Source organism: Pogona vitticeps, chromosome 3 (genome assembly GCF_051106095.1).
Source record: "Pogona vitticeps strain Pit_001003342236 chromosome 3, PviZW2.1, whole genome shotgun sequence".
Classification (NCBI taxonomy): Eukaryota; Metazoa; Chordata; class Lepidosauria; order Squamata; family Agamidae; genus Pogona; species Pogona vitticeps.
In genome coordinates, this window is record NC_135785.1 from 131,603,514 (window position 1) to 131,617,510 (window position 13,997).

Consider the following 13,997-nt stretch of genomic DNA (forward strand, 5'->3'; position numbering starts at 1 on the left):
AATCTGAGGGTCTAGTGGCTGACAGGGTAGATTCCCACAGATGGTAGTTAAGCCGCTGCTGTCTTGCTTTCAACGCTGCCTTGGTGAAAGTCTTGCAATGTCTGCAAGACCTAGTGAGATGTTCCGCACCAAGACAGAAAAGGCAGTGATCGTGGGGATCTTGGTGTGGTATCTTCCTGGAACAGACCACACAACAGCTAAAAGGACCTGAAGGCATAGGCCGGTAGCTAAGGGAGCCGTTGAACAGGGAGGGAAAAAAGGCGGGAAAAATCAGAGCAGACGAAATGTAGGGAAAATACCGAAAACGGAGTCCAAAATACAGTCCGCGTCAAGGGGTTGGACAGATCCACAATATAAGTCCAGTCAGGGTCAAAAACACAGGAGAAAAATATATTTTTATGAGAAAAATATGGAGCTCGAAGGAGAGGTTCCAAACCGCTAGACCGAAAAATGGAACTAAGGCTGGGAGGGGCGGAGAGTGAGCAGTATAGGCAGCCTTACACTTGTTACTTTTCTTTTCAGAGCTCGAGAATATTCCGAGAGGACCGACGCTGGCGCTGGATTAACCCTTTTTGTGTGCATTCACAGAAGACCACAATGAAGAACGAATGGTTTTGGCAATGGGGTTGATGACTTGCAAGACAAATGTTCCTATGCCCGCGCTTCGCAAGACAAATGTTTTCCATTTTTTGTTCCTGCCTCATGTTTGCTGATTTTTAAATGTTTTTCTATGATGTTTAAAAAGTTAAAGTTTTTTGTTTGAAATTTTTTAAATCATCTGCACAATATTTATGGCTTTAAAGAGCACTTAATGAACCCTTTGTAAGCCAAATTTGACTTTGTTCTGAGTTTTTTGCCTATAGGAATGCATCAATTGGATTTCAATGCATTCCAATGGGAAAACGCGTTTCACAAGACAATTTTTTCGCAAGACTTTAACCACGAAATGGATTAAATTCGTCTTGTGAGGCACTACTGTACTTTTCTAAAGGCCACAATATTTTCCCTTTTCTTCTCTCATCTTTCTTTTTACGAACATCTATTTTTACAAACATGTAAATAAAACTGCTCTAAAATTACTAACCTTTTCCAAGAATTCTGAAGCTCTCTCTTCAAGTTCTTCTATTTTGTTTTGTTCAACACAGATATCTAATAAAAAGCAATGTTTGTGTAAAAGACTTATACAAGAATTGTGTGATTGTTGCCAGTATTATTCTCCTCCCTCCTCATAGACTGCTGCTTTACAGAACCACTTGAAAATGTATGCCTAACAGTGAGTCACGTTTCCCAGTTTTACTTCTCTCCTTTTCCAGAATGAGTCTGTGGGGTCAAGAATAAAGATGGGCACAATTTTTTAAAAAACAGTGATTCATTTTGATTCATCAAGGTCAAAGAATCATGAATCACAATTTGACAAAAAATTGACAAATTGATTCATCAATTCCTTTTTTTTTTTTTTACTTTGAAATCCTATAAATCAACCCCCTCAAGCACCTAGACACATCACATTTGTGGGGAAACTTTCTTTGACTCTCCTCTACAGCCCCTGCAAGGTTTGTGAAGTTCGGCTTTCGAACATCCAAGTTATACAACAATGAGGAGGGCTCCCCCAGGAAAGTTCCCTCCAGTCACCTAGAGACACCAAAATTGCATAGAGGCTTCTCCTGGCTCTCCTCTACAATCCCTCGAAGTCTGATGAAGATCAGGTTTCAGACATCCAAGTTATACACCCACAAAGTGCCCCCCCAAAAGTGCTCATTAGCAGCTGACTGGAGGAAAACTAATCTTCACCAAACTTGGAGGGATTGTAGAGGAGAGCCAGAGGAAGCTTTCCTGCAATTTTGGTGTCTCTGGGGCCATTTTATAGCAAAAAAATTCACTGATTCATGATTCATCTGGGGCATTGATTCATACAAATATGAATCAACAAATTAGCAATGTTCAAACAAATTTGGTGATTCATTTTTGTCAAGATGTGGAGAAGAATTAAAGTTAAAAGCAGAAGTCTCAATAGGTAACAGATTATAGACCAGTGGTTCCCAACCTTGAGTAACTCAGGTATCAACTGTAACTCCCAGAAACTTTGGCCAGCACAGCTGGTGGTTGAAGGCTTCTGGGAAGTGCAGTGAAAGAACACCTGGGTTACCCATGGTTGAGAACCACTCATTCTCAACCTTTCTTTAGCAACAGTCATAAACACAATATGAAAGGAATATTGGCCAAATAAGGATTGTGTGTTGCATAAAAAACCTTATTAAGTGGTGTGTGACAAATTGTTTCCAGTCTGTGGCCTTCTTCATATGTACCAGGGCCCTCTATTGAGAATGGCTGCTATAAACCATTATCCGGCTATAAAGACCTTTTTTACTGCTTCAAAATATTTTAATTATTTTTAGTTTACTGTTAACAGGACCTTATTGATTTAAACAACAGTAAAGAATGACTACAGTCATTTTCTTACCTATATTAATATCATTCAGGATCTTGTTAACCCATGTGGACTTGTTAATTACTGAAGTGTTTTCAGCACAGTGGAGAAGAGGTGAAGGTCAAGATCACTATCAAAATGTGACATCTCAAGGCATAATTTAAGATGACATATTAGGTTTTAAGTAACAGTGATGTTTCATACATCACTTATTTTTCTTAGATACCCTCTTTCCACTAAAATAAGACGTAACCTGAAAATAAGCCCCAGTATGATTTTTCAGGATGCTTGTAATTAGAGACAAATATCCCACCATAGATGGAGAAAATGAGGGTGTGGCCCGATAGAGCCAGACTGTCCACTCACAGTTACGCCGCTGCCATGAGCTGCGATGGATTAGTCACTCTGCAACCTGGCAAAGAGGCTCGTCATCCCACCTTATGCCAGGATTGGCTAATCTATCGTGAGTAACAGAATTATAGGAAGGCTCGGTGCAGCTGGCAGCAGCAGCATAATCATGAGTGGGCACTCCGGCTCCATGCAGCCAGACTCTCGTTATCTCCACCTGTGGGGGGATATTCGTATTTGTATATAAATATGAATACTCCTACTCTACTCGTAATATAAGCCATATCCCCAAAACGAGCCCCAGTTAAGTGAAACTCCACCCTCCACTACTGTGCAACAAACAAAAGAAGACAACATGACTGTATTTGAATAAATTTATTTATTTATTTATTTATTTATTTATTTATTTATTTATTTATTTATTTATTTATTTATTTGATTTATATCCCGCCCATCTGGTCTGGTCGATGTAGACTGTTGTACAGTGGTGCCTCGACCTCTGACATCCCTACTTACGACCAATTCGAGTTACAAACAGCTCCAGTCACAAAATTTTGCTTCTACTTGCAACCGGAGCTTCCACTTATGAACAGAAAAAGGCAGGGAGGAAAAGCGGGAAATTCAAATTGCTAACTGTAGGTGGCGAAAGAGGCTGCTTCTTTGTAACTCTTTCGCCCCAACGACAGTTAGAATGAGTGCAATCCAGGAGGGACTGCCTGGCTTCTGCTTCTCAAACAGCATGTGCGTGTTTGCAGGGAGGCTTGGAACTGCCTGTTAGGTAGGGTAAGGTGCTGTTTTCTGCTTTTTTAAAACTGTTCCATGTGTTTTTGCAGTGTGGTTTTAGGCTGGGGGGGTTATGTTTCTGTGCTGTGATGGGTCTTGCGGGGATTGCTTGTTGGGTTCCCCCCCCATTTCCAATGGGTCTTGGGGGGTTTGGTTGCTTTTTTGGGTTCCCCCCCATTTCTGATGGGTCCTGCATGCTTCCCTTGCTTTTTCCTTTGTTTTCTTTGCATTTCTGACCTTGTCCCTCTGTTCTCTGTGCAATTCCAATCTTCTGCGTTTGTTTTCTCTGCTTTTGCAATAGGTCTTGCACGTTTGATTGCTTCCCCCCCCCCTTCGCCCGGAAGGGATTAATCATGTTTCCAATGAGTCTTGCAGTGATTTTTTGTGATTTCTTTCTTTGACTGGAATGGATTAATGGGGTTTCAATTCATTCCTATGGGAAATGGTGCTTTGACTTATGACCATTTCAACTTACGTCCATCTTCTGGAACGGATTATGGTCATAAATGGAGGCACCACTGTACATGAAAAAAAATAAAACATCACCTCAAAATGAGCCCTAATATGTTTTTTTCGAGCAAAAATTAATATAAGAACCTGTCTTATTTTCGGGGAAACACGGTATACACTCAAGATGCTTTATGTATATAACCAAAAAAGTGAAATTTGTGAATGTGTGGAGAGCATGCACTCATACATATCACAGAACTCAATACAAAGAGCTAGGATTTACTCTGACTTACTGTCAGATATATGCTGAAGTGGTAAAAGGTGGCTGAGTGTAGTGTAATTGCTTTACAGCCTCCAGAGTTCAACTGTTATAAAGATGGTAGTCTTATTCCATAGCAGCTTTTTTTTTGGAAGCCAGCAATTGCTGGTTGTTAAAAAACACACTTTATGAAGCAGTAATATTTAAAAACCTACCCACTAAATGACTGAAGTCCATATCCAATCTTTTACGATAACTAAAATCTGGATCTACTCCATTTCGGTGTAAGACTATCTGTGAAACACATTCTTCAATTAACTTGAAATATAAAGGTCTGCACAGAGAAGGAAAAACATATGTATTTATTAATTATAGAGCAGCTTTATGACCAAATAAGCTACAAAGACAATATTCTATACGTTATGGCCATGATCCAAAAGTGGACTTCCAGTAGGAAGTGGGGAAAGGAGCCCCCAAGCCCATCCCAGTGCAATACCCTGTACTCCACAATGATTCTGGTGACTGGGCAATCTTCCAAAGCTATTTCTGGAAAGATATTTCTCAACTGCAGCAAAGAAAGGAAACTCCAAAATTCCCAGTAGTGGAACACTGGATGCAGTCCTTTGCTACTGCTCAAAAGAAAAACTTTAGCTGTCATGTTTTATGTGAGGAGAATTAAAGTGACACCTTTAATTTAGGAAACAATGCTCTTGAAGTTCTGAAGCCTCTTATGTATCATGGCTTAGTATGCTACCTCATGTATACATGCTGAAGGTAATCTAGATTTGATTTTAACCTGAATTTCAAATGTGGTCAAGACTGAACTCTAATAAATATTAGGTACAGTTCTGATATACTCTTGTTAAAGTGGAAAAGAGGATTCATGCTTAAGAAGGATGGCCCTGATGAATGACTTCGCCATTAAAATGAGCAAGAACTCCCTGAACCTGGCTAAGTTGAGGAGCGTCTGTATTTTGAAAACCCTGCATCAGTGGTAGCCTATGAAGCTGAACTCTTCTGCCTGGGTCAGAGAAGGAGGCTGGACTATGCCCGAGCCCACAGGAACACTGTATTATAAACTCACAAGCAGGGTTCCAAACCCCCGGACCAAGCACTCAGCTACACCTCTCAGCAAAACCAGGAAACCAAATCCTACAGGTGAATTCCTTTCCCAGCTGGTCAAATGTCTGATCATAATTCTGGGCTAATACATTTGATCCAGTAGGTTTTTGTGTTTTTCATATTTTTATGCTTCTATCCTTCCTTTTCAATACACATTATTGTTTACTCGTAATTGGAATCTCTTGATATTTCAGAGTTCTCATTTATTTTACAACATAAAAACTTATATAACAGGGTGTGAAGTACAGAAATCATATCGCAATGTCTCATCCCATGACATAAAGTGGACCTTCTAAAAGGAGTATCCTTAAGTAAATATTTTATACTTTCTGGAATCCTAGGGTTGCCATAGAGGCTTTGCATAACATGTCACAGCTAATTAACAACATGCATGGTTTCATCTTGGTTGTGCTATCTGTCTTATGAGCAAGATATTCCCCAGCACCTAATCAATTAACTAGGTATGGAAACCTTACATGACAGCTAATACAATTCAGCTTCCACTTCTACTACCAAAGAGCCCAGATCAAGAAATATTTTAACCTATGTTATTAGAGTAGTTTATTTATGGTCCTTAGACCAGTCACATAAGTAGAAAACCTTATAAAACCTTATAATTTCTAACTTTCAATATTTCATTAGAATATGTTGGCATACACACAGCTAGGAGCTACTATCTAATTGGCATTTAACTTCCGCAATCAAAGTATTGCTACACAGAACCTCGCAACCTGACAGGTGATCTGCACATCAACATCTGAGAGAAGGAACTCAAGCCTATTTCCCTCCAAACATCCTGGCATTCTATCTATTAAGGGAATAATAGTCTTTTTTCACACTGCTTCATACAATGGGCAGGTGAAGAACATACGCTGTATGGTCTTGATCTCCCTAAGGTGGCAGGAGCATAACGTTTCAGCAAAAGGAGTATTTTTATACCTCCCTTCTAGTACAGCAGAGGGGAGGGCCAAAAACCTCGCCAAAGTAAAGGCTCTTCTAATTCCTTTAATTTCGAAAGATGTTAAGTATTTGGCCAGTTCCATACAGTTTTTGATGTAACTCTTTACTGCCATGTTTTGAATGCTAGAGAGGTCTGTTTGGTATTCACTGTCCTCTATTCTTTGTTTAACTATTTGTTTTGCCTGCTCTATTCCAGAAGATATAAGTGCCTGAGGTGAGAGGCCAATTTTCCCCAAGTAGCCCTGGACTGATTTGACCCACTTGGATTGATAGTTATCGTTAAGCATCAAGGAACATAGACCTTTGGGGTTTAACTGTCCCTTTAGCCACATATATATAGATTGGATCCTAATCCAGGCTTCTACTTTAAGGCATCCTGTTTCTAGCCTCATCCTTGCACTTGACACGCATCTTGGGACCTGGAGTATAGTTCTTAGAAATTTGGATTGTACTATTTCTTGTGATGCAAAGTGAGAGCTGGGTGGCCCCATGAATGAGCCGTACAGCAGCTGAGCTAAAGCCTTTGCTTTAGAGTTTGAAGGCTGCTGGTATAAAGGACCCTCCTTGGGAGAGATGGAATTTTACTGTATTATCTGCCAATCTTTCTCCCTGATCTGCCGCAAATTTACTATGCTGAAGCCTAGATCCTGAGGCCTGTAGTACTACCCCCAGATATTTGAAGCTGTTCACCTGCTCAATACTGTGTCAATTTATTTGCCATGACTGAATCTTGGGTGACTATCTTTGTCTTCTGATAGTTAATAGTTAGGGATTTATATTCACAGTATGAGGCAAGCTTCTTAAGTGCCCTCCTCAGCCCTATGAGGGTTCTGGATAGAATTCTGGAAGAATTACTGTATCATCAAAATAGAGTAAGGCTCGCACTGTTCTAGATCAGGGGTGTTAAATCATTTATATAAAGGATGAATAATGCTGGTGCCAGTAGGCAACCTTGCCTAACACCTTTGTGCGTTTGCACAGATTCCGTGAGGTGTCCTTGTCTGCTGCACCTTACTCTGAAGTATGTTTCTTGATGTAGGGCCCTGATTAGATATAAAAGTCTTTTGTCTATAGATGAGTTTGTTAGTTTGTCCCAGAGGTGTGTTCTCGATATAGAATTGAATGCTGATTTAAAATCCACAAAGGCAGCATAGAGTGATGTTACTCCTTTTGCTGAGTATTTCTCCTTAAGATGTTGTATAATTAGGCATTGTTCTGTTGTGGATCTCTGTGGCTGAAAGCCTGCTTGTTCTGCCCCAATGATATTTTCTGCTTCGAGCCACTCCAGGAGTTTGTCTAGGACACTGGTTCTTAACCTTGGGTTACTCAGGAGTTTTGGACTGCAACTCCCAGAAGCCTTCACCACCAGCTGTCCTGACTGGGGTTTCTGGGAGTTGCCGTTCAAAAGCATCCGAGTAACAAAGGTTAAGAACCACTGGTCTAGGAGGTGCCTTGCATATAGTTTGCTTATAATATTCAGCAAACTTATTGGCCTGTAATTGGCTGGATCTTCCCTTTTCCCCTTCTTGTAGAATTGGACCACTATGGCCGTTTTCCATGATATCGGCCGGTGTCATTTGTATGTGTAGAGAGAGGTGCTAGAAAGGAGCCCCACCATATCTTGTTTTCTTTTAGGAATTCTGGTGGGATGCCGTCAAGGCCTGGGGCTTTGCCATTTTTCGGCTGATCTATGTGAGCTATTATTTCACCTGGGGTCACCGGGGGCCATTTGGGAGTGCTTCCAAGCATTAGTGAAGAAGGGGGTACAATGACATCCTCATACATACTTGTAAAGTGGAATACCCATTTATCTGGTGGAATACAAGAGTATAATGGGTGTTTGGTTTCTATTATTTATTCAGCAAGTAACTTCCTCCTTTCTGATTTTTATTTATCAACTCCAGTATTATCAAACAAGGACTGGCCTCTCTAATCTTGTCAACATTGCCACTATTATAATCACACATATTTAATGTCTCAATATACGTGCCTCACAAACAAGGTATCCACTATTATTATTCATCATCATTTCTAAAATTCATGGGTTGCATGTGCTTGTTTAACGTTAAATTCCATCTCTGGCTGAATTTGCTTATAGTATATTAGTCATATTACTTTGTATATCCATCTTCAGTGTTATCAAACCAAAATTGGCCTCTTGCCTCCTTTATTCATTCATTTTTTCCCCAGTTTTAAAATGCCATTTATAATATTTCTTTAAGACATTTTCTATACAGTTGACTACTTTCATTCCCACGTGGTCAGTGGTTTGATTCTGGAGCAACATAGTGTGTGATATCTGATCGTAAATTTCTGCCCTCAGCTTTGTCCATTTCTCCCCCTTTACATTCTTTCCTGAGATATTTCCTCCCTTCCCCGCTGCCCCTTTCGTCTTTTTTAGGCATCTTTTGAAGAAAAGGAGTCTTCTTCTTCTCTCTCTCTGATGATGGTAGCTGTTGAATAAATTCCATGATTTGTCTGTGTTGCTTTGAGGCCATCTCTCTCTCTCTGACATTAAAGGCTGTTCATTAAATATCTGGTTAAGTTGTTTGTCCTTGCTTTCTATCTTTTCGTGCAGAGCAGAAAAAGTCATCTTCAGGTCTGTTCTGATCTCCTCTAGTTACGCCTTGAAATGATTGATTATGTTAAATTGACATTGTTGAAGAAGTCCCTTGATATAATCCATTGAGGATTGCGATGATGAGTCTCCCCCTCCTTCCATGGCTATAACAGTCAGCAGGTTAATTACTCAGATTTCCCACATGATTTATTAGCTAGTCCACACTTAAAAGTCTTACGAGGGGGGACCCCAAGGATGTTATTTGATTTATAATCCACCTTGTAGCCAGATACAGAGTCACATAGGTTAAATTATGCAGTGTTATTTAGAGTTCTTAAGCCCTGACTTTATAGATTTATGAAAAGCCAGTTTCTCTGGGGGGAAGGGTTACAAGAGACAAAGAGCAGAATTGGTTTCGTTTCCGAGCTGTGACGTAGTAAGAAAACTCCGATGTTACAGGCATTAACAAAGTTATGCCGCTTGAGATCTTCCTTCTCATCAGATTTCACAGAGCAGATTTGATCTTTTACTTGCTATGGCTTAGCAGCAGATCGTTAATCTCTGTTCTGCAGTCAAATAATAAATCTCCTACCTCCCCTCTCCGAGCAGCTAACTCACCATCATGGCGACTTCACGAGACAGATTGCGTGTAGGAAGGGAACTCTTCCAAAAAATAGACTGCCATCTGAGATTTGGTGGTTCCAAAGCCCCCACTTGCTAGCAAGTCCCACTCTCCTGTGGGAACTTGCTCCCCCTTCTCCTGGGGGGTCCTCTGACTCGGAGTAAACCCAGGGGAATCCAGAGCCCTGGAATTTCCCCTGTTCTCGCTGCTCATTGCTCCGCCTCCTTCCTGTGTCTAGGTTTCTAACTTTTAGATGAAAACTTAGATGTAGGGGGAAATGATCCCCCTCCATGTAAGGAAGTACTTGGAGAGTTTCAACCATGGAAAAGAGAGCCCTGCACACCAGGATGTATTCAATTGTACTAGCTTTGGATGCTGCCATAAATGTGTATTTTCCTGGACTATCACCTGTGATTGTGCCATTTAAAACTGAGAGGCCTAGTCTGTAGGCAAATTTGTACAGGCAGGCCCCGGCATAGTTTGCACGTTGATCTTTAGATGCCCTCTCCTGGTTCAGGGTCCCCACATTATCATTTCCTATATTGGCTATCATCTAAAATTTGGTTCCCAGATAGTCGTCATCTGGTCCCATAGAGGCATTTAGATCCCCACCAATCAGGACCAAAGCATCTGGATGTTCCATGATAAGCTGTCTTACATAGTTTTCAAGGTCTGTCCAGTTACCTTCTGTTTCTGCTTTTCTAGATGTAGGAGGTAAGTATATGTTAATGATCAATAGGGTTTTCATACTTCCTGTAAGTACTACTGCCATGGCCAGCTGTATCAAGGGGGGGGTTCATCGTAGATTTCATTTTCAGAGCCATTGATACCAGAATGCTCAAACCCCCCTTCAGTCTCCCCAGTCCCTGGGATTGCCCTTACCATGAAAGAGTTGAAATCATCTAGTATTATATCTTTGTCAGACCATGTTTCTTGCAGAAGAATGATGTCATATTTGTAGCAAAAGAAAGGGGTATAATGGGTATCGGAGATACATCTGATCCAAACTGCCACATTCCATGATAAAAGTTCAAATTTAGATGCAGATTTTGGTTGCTTTCTGGAGCACACCGCCATACTTGAATGTCTGGTGCCCCATTTCGCTCCTGAACTTTCAGTTCTTCTGCCTTTGGGGTCATTTCCCCTCTTGTGGCAGAGAATTTTAATGGGGTTCCCTTCCTTGTATATCGTTAGTTTCTCTAGAGCAGGCTGGAATACATCTGATAACTGACACCCTCTGTAGGTGAGGGGAACAGCTGGTGTGGGTAAAGGATAATCTTTACGGGCCCAGTCTTTGTTGTTTCGATTTCTTTGTGTCTCTCTACTAAAGGAAGATCTTTCAGCTCTACCCGGATAGGTAGTCGTTGTTGCGTTTGGAACTATGGAATCTTTGTGAAGTTGGACTTGTTTGTTTCCCCCCCCCATGCAATATTCCAGGGTGAAGGCTTCTTCAAATGTTTTTGTTTTTTGTCTTCCAATAGTCAGTTCTGGGGATAAGCTACTAAAGGGGCATATCTATTGCCCATATGCCACTCAGAGGTGGAGTCAGAAATAGTTCCAATTGAGCAGGCTGGGTGTATCTTCTCTTTCTATGGATGGTATGTTCTGTCATTTCTGGGGGATATACTGTAATACACTTTGAAAGAGGCCTTGGCCTTGAGAGCATTTTCACCTGATTACTCTGGTTTTTGATTTTGCTTGTAAAATCATGGGGCTTGTTAATTGGGATATTGTTTGGAAAGGTTGCAAAATTGGTGTGCGTTTCTTTTCCTCTGCCGTCTGGTTTGGCTTTGGAAGGTCAACTGTTGTAAATGATGGAAGCTTCAGCCCTATATCTATACAGGTCATAGCTGGGATTTTCGGCTGTTATCTTCCTTATGGAAGCGGCTGAGGGGCCATCTCTTTGTTCTGGAACCTGAATTTCTCTGGATTTATTTGTTAGTTTGTAGATGTCCAATTTTGTGATCGGTCTAAGGTTGATATTTGAGTAGGTTGTATGTATTCCCCATTTGAATGATACAGCTGTTTTTTCAAACTTGTATAACAGGCTCCAAAAATGATGGGCCTGTTTACTATTGGTGAAAATCATGTGCACCCTGCCTCTTAGTTGCCCGAGCTTACTGGGATAAATACAGTAACATTTTGTGTTCGTTTGAGCATCCCAATCCTCGCCCAGAATTTCTGTTATTGTCTGCAATACTTCTGAGTTGGAGGCCCAGATGCCATTTGATTTTCTTAATGGCCAGTTGTAGATGGTGATATGGTTCACGGGCTTGGATGATGGGGTTTCAACCGGGGTGGACTCTTCACTATCTGAGGTTATTGACCCTTGGGGGTTTTCTGTCTGTATATTTTCCTTGCATGCTGTCTCTGCGAGTGGATGCTGGGGATAGGGTTCTTCTGGGATGTTTTCTCACCATTTGTCTATAGTTATTAGCTCTGGATTGGAGGATGTTAAATCAGGTCCCTCTGTGTTCTTACTTCAGGCCTTTAGGGTCATCCCAGAGATCGGCATTCAGTCCTGGCTTGTTTTTTCCAATAACTGTGGGTAACTCTGACCTTTAAAGGCTGGAGAGTTATCTTTTTGTCTTTGATCTTTTGTGCCCAGCTCATTTTTTGCCTGAACTCCTCTCTGTTCAGTATTCTGAGGGTTTGAGGGGGGTGCTGCTTTTAAAATCCCCAATTTTATGCATTGCAATGTTGCTTTAATATCAGTGATTTCTGTATTTAGTGCATGCAGCTTATTGAAGATGGTTTGGTTGGATTTGGCTAATAGGAAGCACTGATCACATAGTTGTATGCAAAAAATCCTAGTCTGTTCACTCTCGAGCCCTTTAGCATCTTGGGGACCTATTTTTCATTCCATATGGTTCATGGAAGTCCAGAGAGAGCCTTCTTTAGGAGTTCTGGGTCCAGAGACCAACTGCCAATTTCTTCTCCAGCTTGTGGAGTTCCGACTGCAACCTCCTGGTATGTCTCTCCATTAGTTATGCCTACATTGTCCGTAGTGAGTGGAGTACTTGATGTAAATTCCCTCAGTGGCCTTTGATTATAAGAGGAAGCATGTTCACATTGGCTGATGAAATCTGAGGCCACACAGAAGTCTGCTACTGATTTCCGGTTTGGCTTTTTGGGAGCCTTTTTTATCTTGCCATAGGTTTTTTTGTCCTGGTAGTGACCATAGTTATACTCCACAGATTTAGATTATTTAGTATCCCCTTCTACTTCTGCAGGTACAAACTTCCACTCAAAGGGAAAGGAATATGGGTTTCACAGTTACAGTCAGTAGCAGCTGTATAAAAAAAACATCTTAGCTCCGGTAAACACTTCAAACATAAATGTTTAAAGGGCAGGTTATTCCACCCTGTTCCTTGGAGGACTTTTACTCACTGTGAGCCAATTGTAGATTGACGAAGACAGCATATCAGGGCCCCTGCTATATGCCGAACAACCCCCCAAAGGCAGATGGCTTTTCTTAAACAAAGTAAATGCTTTTCTTGCAGACGTGATTTAAGCAGGTGCTTACTGTCCATAGTAATGGTGTTATTTTCTTCTGTTTTCTTCCCAAGGCTTAGTTACTGCAATGTGCTCCTCCTGGGAATGCCTCTTCAAAGTGTCCAGGAACATCAGTAGGTCCAAAACACAGCAGCTAGATTCTTAACAGGGGCTGGTCACGGGAATCATATAGCACACCCACACTCACACCCACCCATTACAGCAGCTCCATTGTCTGCCAATATGTTTCTGGAGACAATTCAAAGTGTTGGTTCTAATCTATATAGCTCTAATTAGCTTGGGTTCAAGTTATCTCAAGGAACATGTGTCCCTTTATTAGCCTGCCTGGTCATCAAAAGAGGTCTTTCTCTCAGTTCACCACCTTCACAGGTGCATTTGTGGGGTATTTTCTGCTTCCAGACATTGGAAGCCCCTCCTACAGGAGGTCAGGCTAACTGCATCTTTCTGTCCTTCTGCAAGTAGATGAAGACTTTCTCTCCATGACTGGCTGCCTGAGTGGTTTTTTTTTTAATGGATTGCTATGCCTTAATGCTTTGAATGTGTTTTTGTTTAGAATTATTTAGTGTGATGTTTGCTTGATTCTTTTTAGTATTTGCACACATACTGTTTTTAGATTAGAATATTGTGTTTTAATGATGTAAGCTTCCTTGGGTCCTTTTTAAAGGAGAAAAATGGGGTTAAAATACTTTAAATATATTTAATTAATTAATTAAATGTTGTCTACACAAGCACAAATAGAAAGAAAAATAAAAAGGGAAAATGATCACATGAAAGAAACTAAATTAGATGCTTTTCGTCAGGAGAAGAGAAAAATGTATGTTACATTAATTAATATAAAAACAATGGGATTTCTAAACTAAAAGCAATGGGAAGCCCAAAACCAACAGATTATAACCATACATGACAAGAATGACCTTATTTTACATTGTCATAGATTATTTCTCAGTCA

General features: G+C 40.7%; 1 protein-coding gene and 1 long non-coding RNA gene across 8 annotated transcripts in view; one reads left to right on the plus strand and one right to left on the minus strand.

Moving 5' to 3' along the window:
• LOC140705830 (uncharacterized) overlaps positions 1-1,178 on the plus strand; it is a 32,789-nt gene extending 31,611 nt beyond the window's left edge. For both annotated transcript variants that reach the window (XR_013543719.1, XR_013543720.1), the window contains one exon: positions 523-1,178. This is a non-coding gene — a long non-coding RNA (uncharacterized LOC140705830). The remainder of the gene's footprint in view (positions 1-522) is intronic.
• LOC110078403 (protein diaphanous homolog 3) overlaps positions 1-13,997 on the minus strand; it is a 355,467-nt gene that overhangs the window by 248,115 nt on the left and 93,355 nt on the right. For all 6 annotated transcript variants that reach the window (XR_013543712.1, XM_078390739.1, XM_078390740.1 and 3 more), the window contains 2 exons: positions 4,484-4,602; positions 1,085-1,149 (listed from right to left, as the gene is read on the minus strand). Coding sequence is in view for 5 of the 6 variants with exons in the window: in XM_078390739.1 (XP_078246865.1) it covers positions 1,085-1,149; positions 4,484-4,602 (184 nt within the window). In the remaining variant the exon portion in view is untranslated. The remainder of the gene's footprint in view (positions 1-1,084; positions 1,150-4,483; positions 4,603-13,997) is intronic.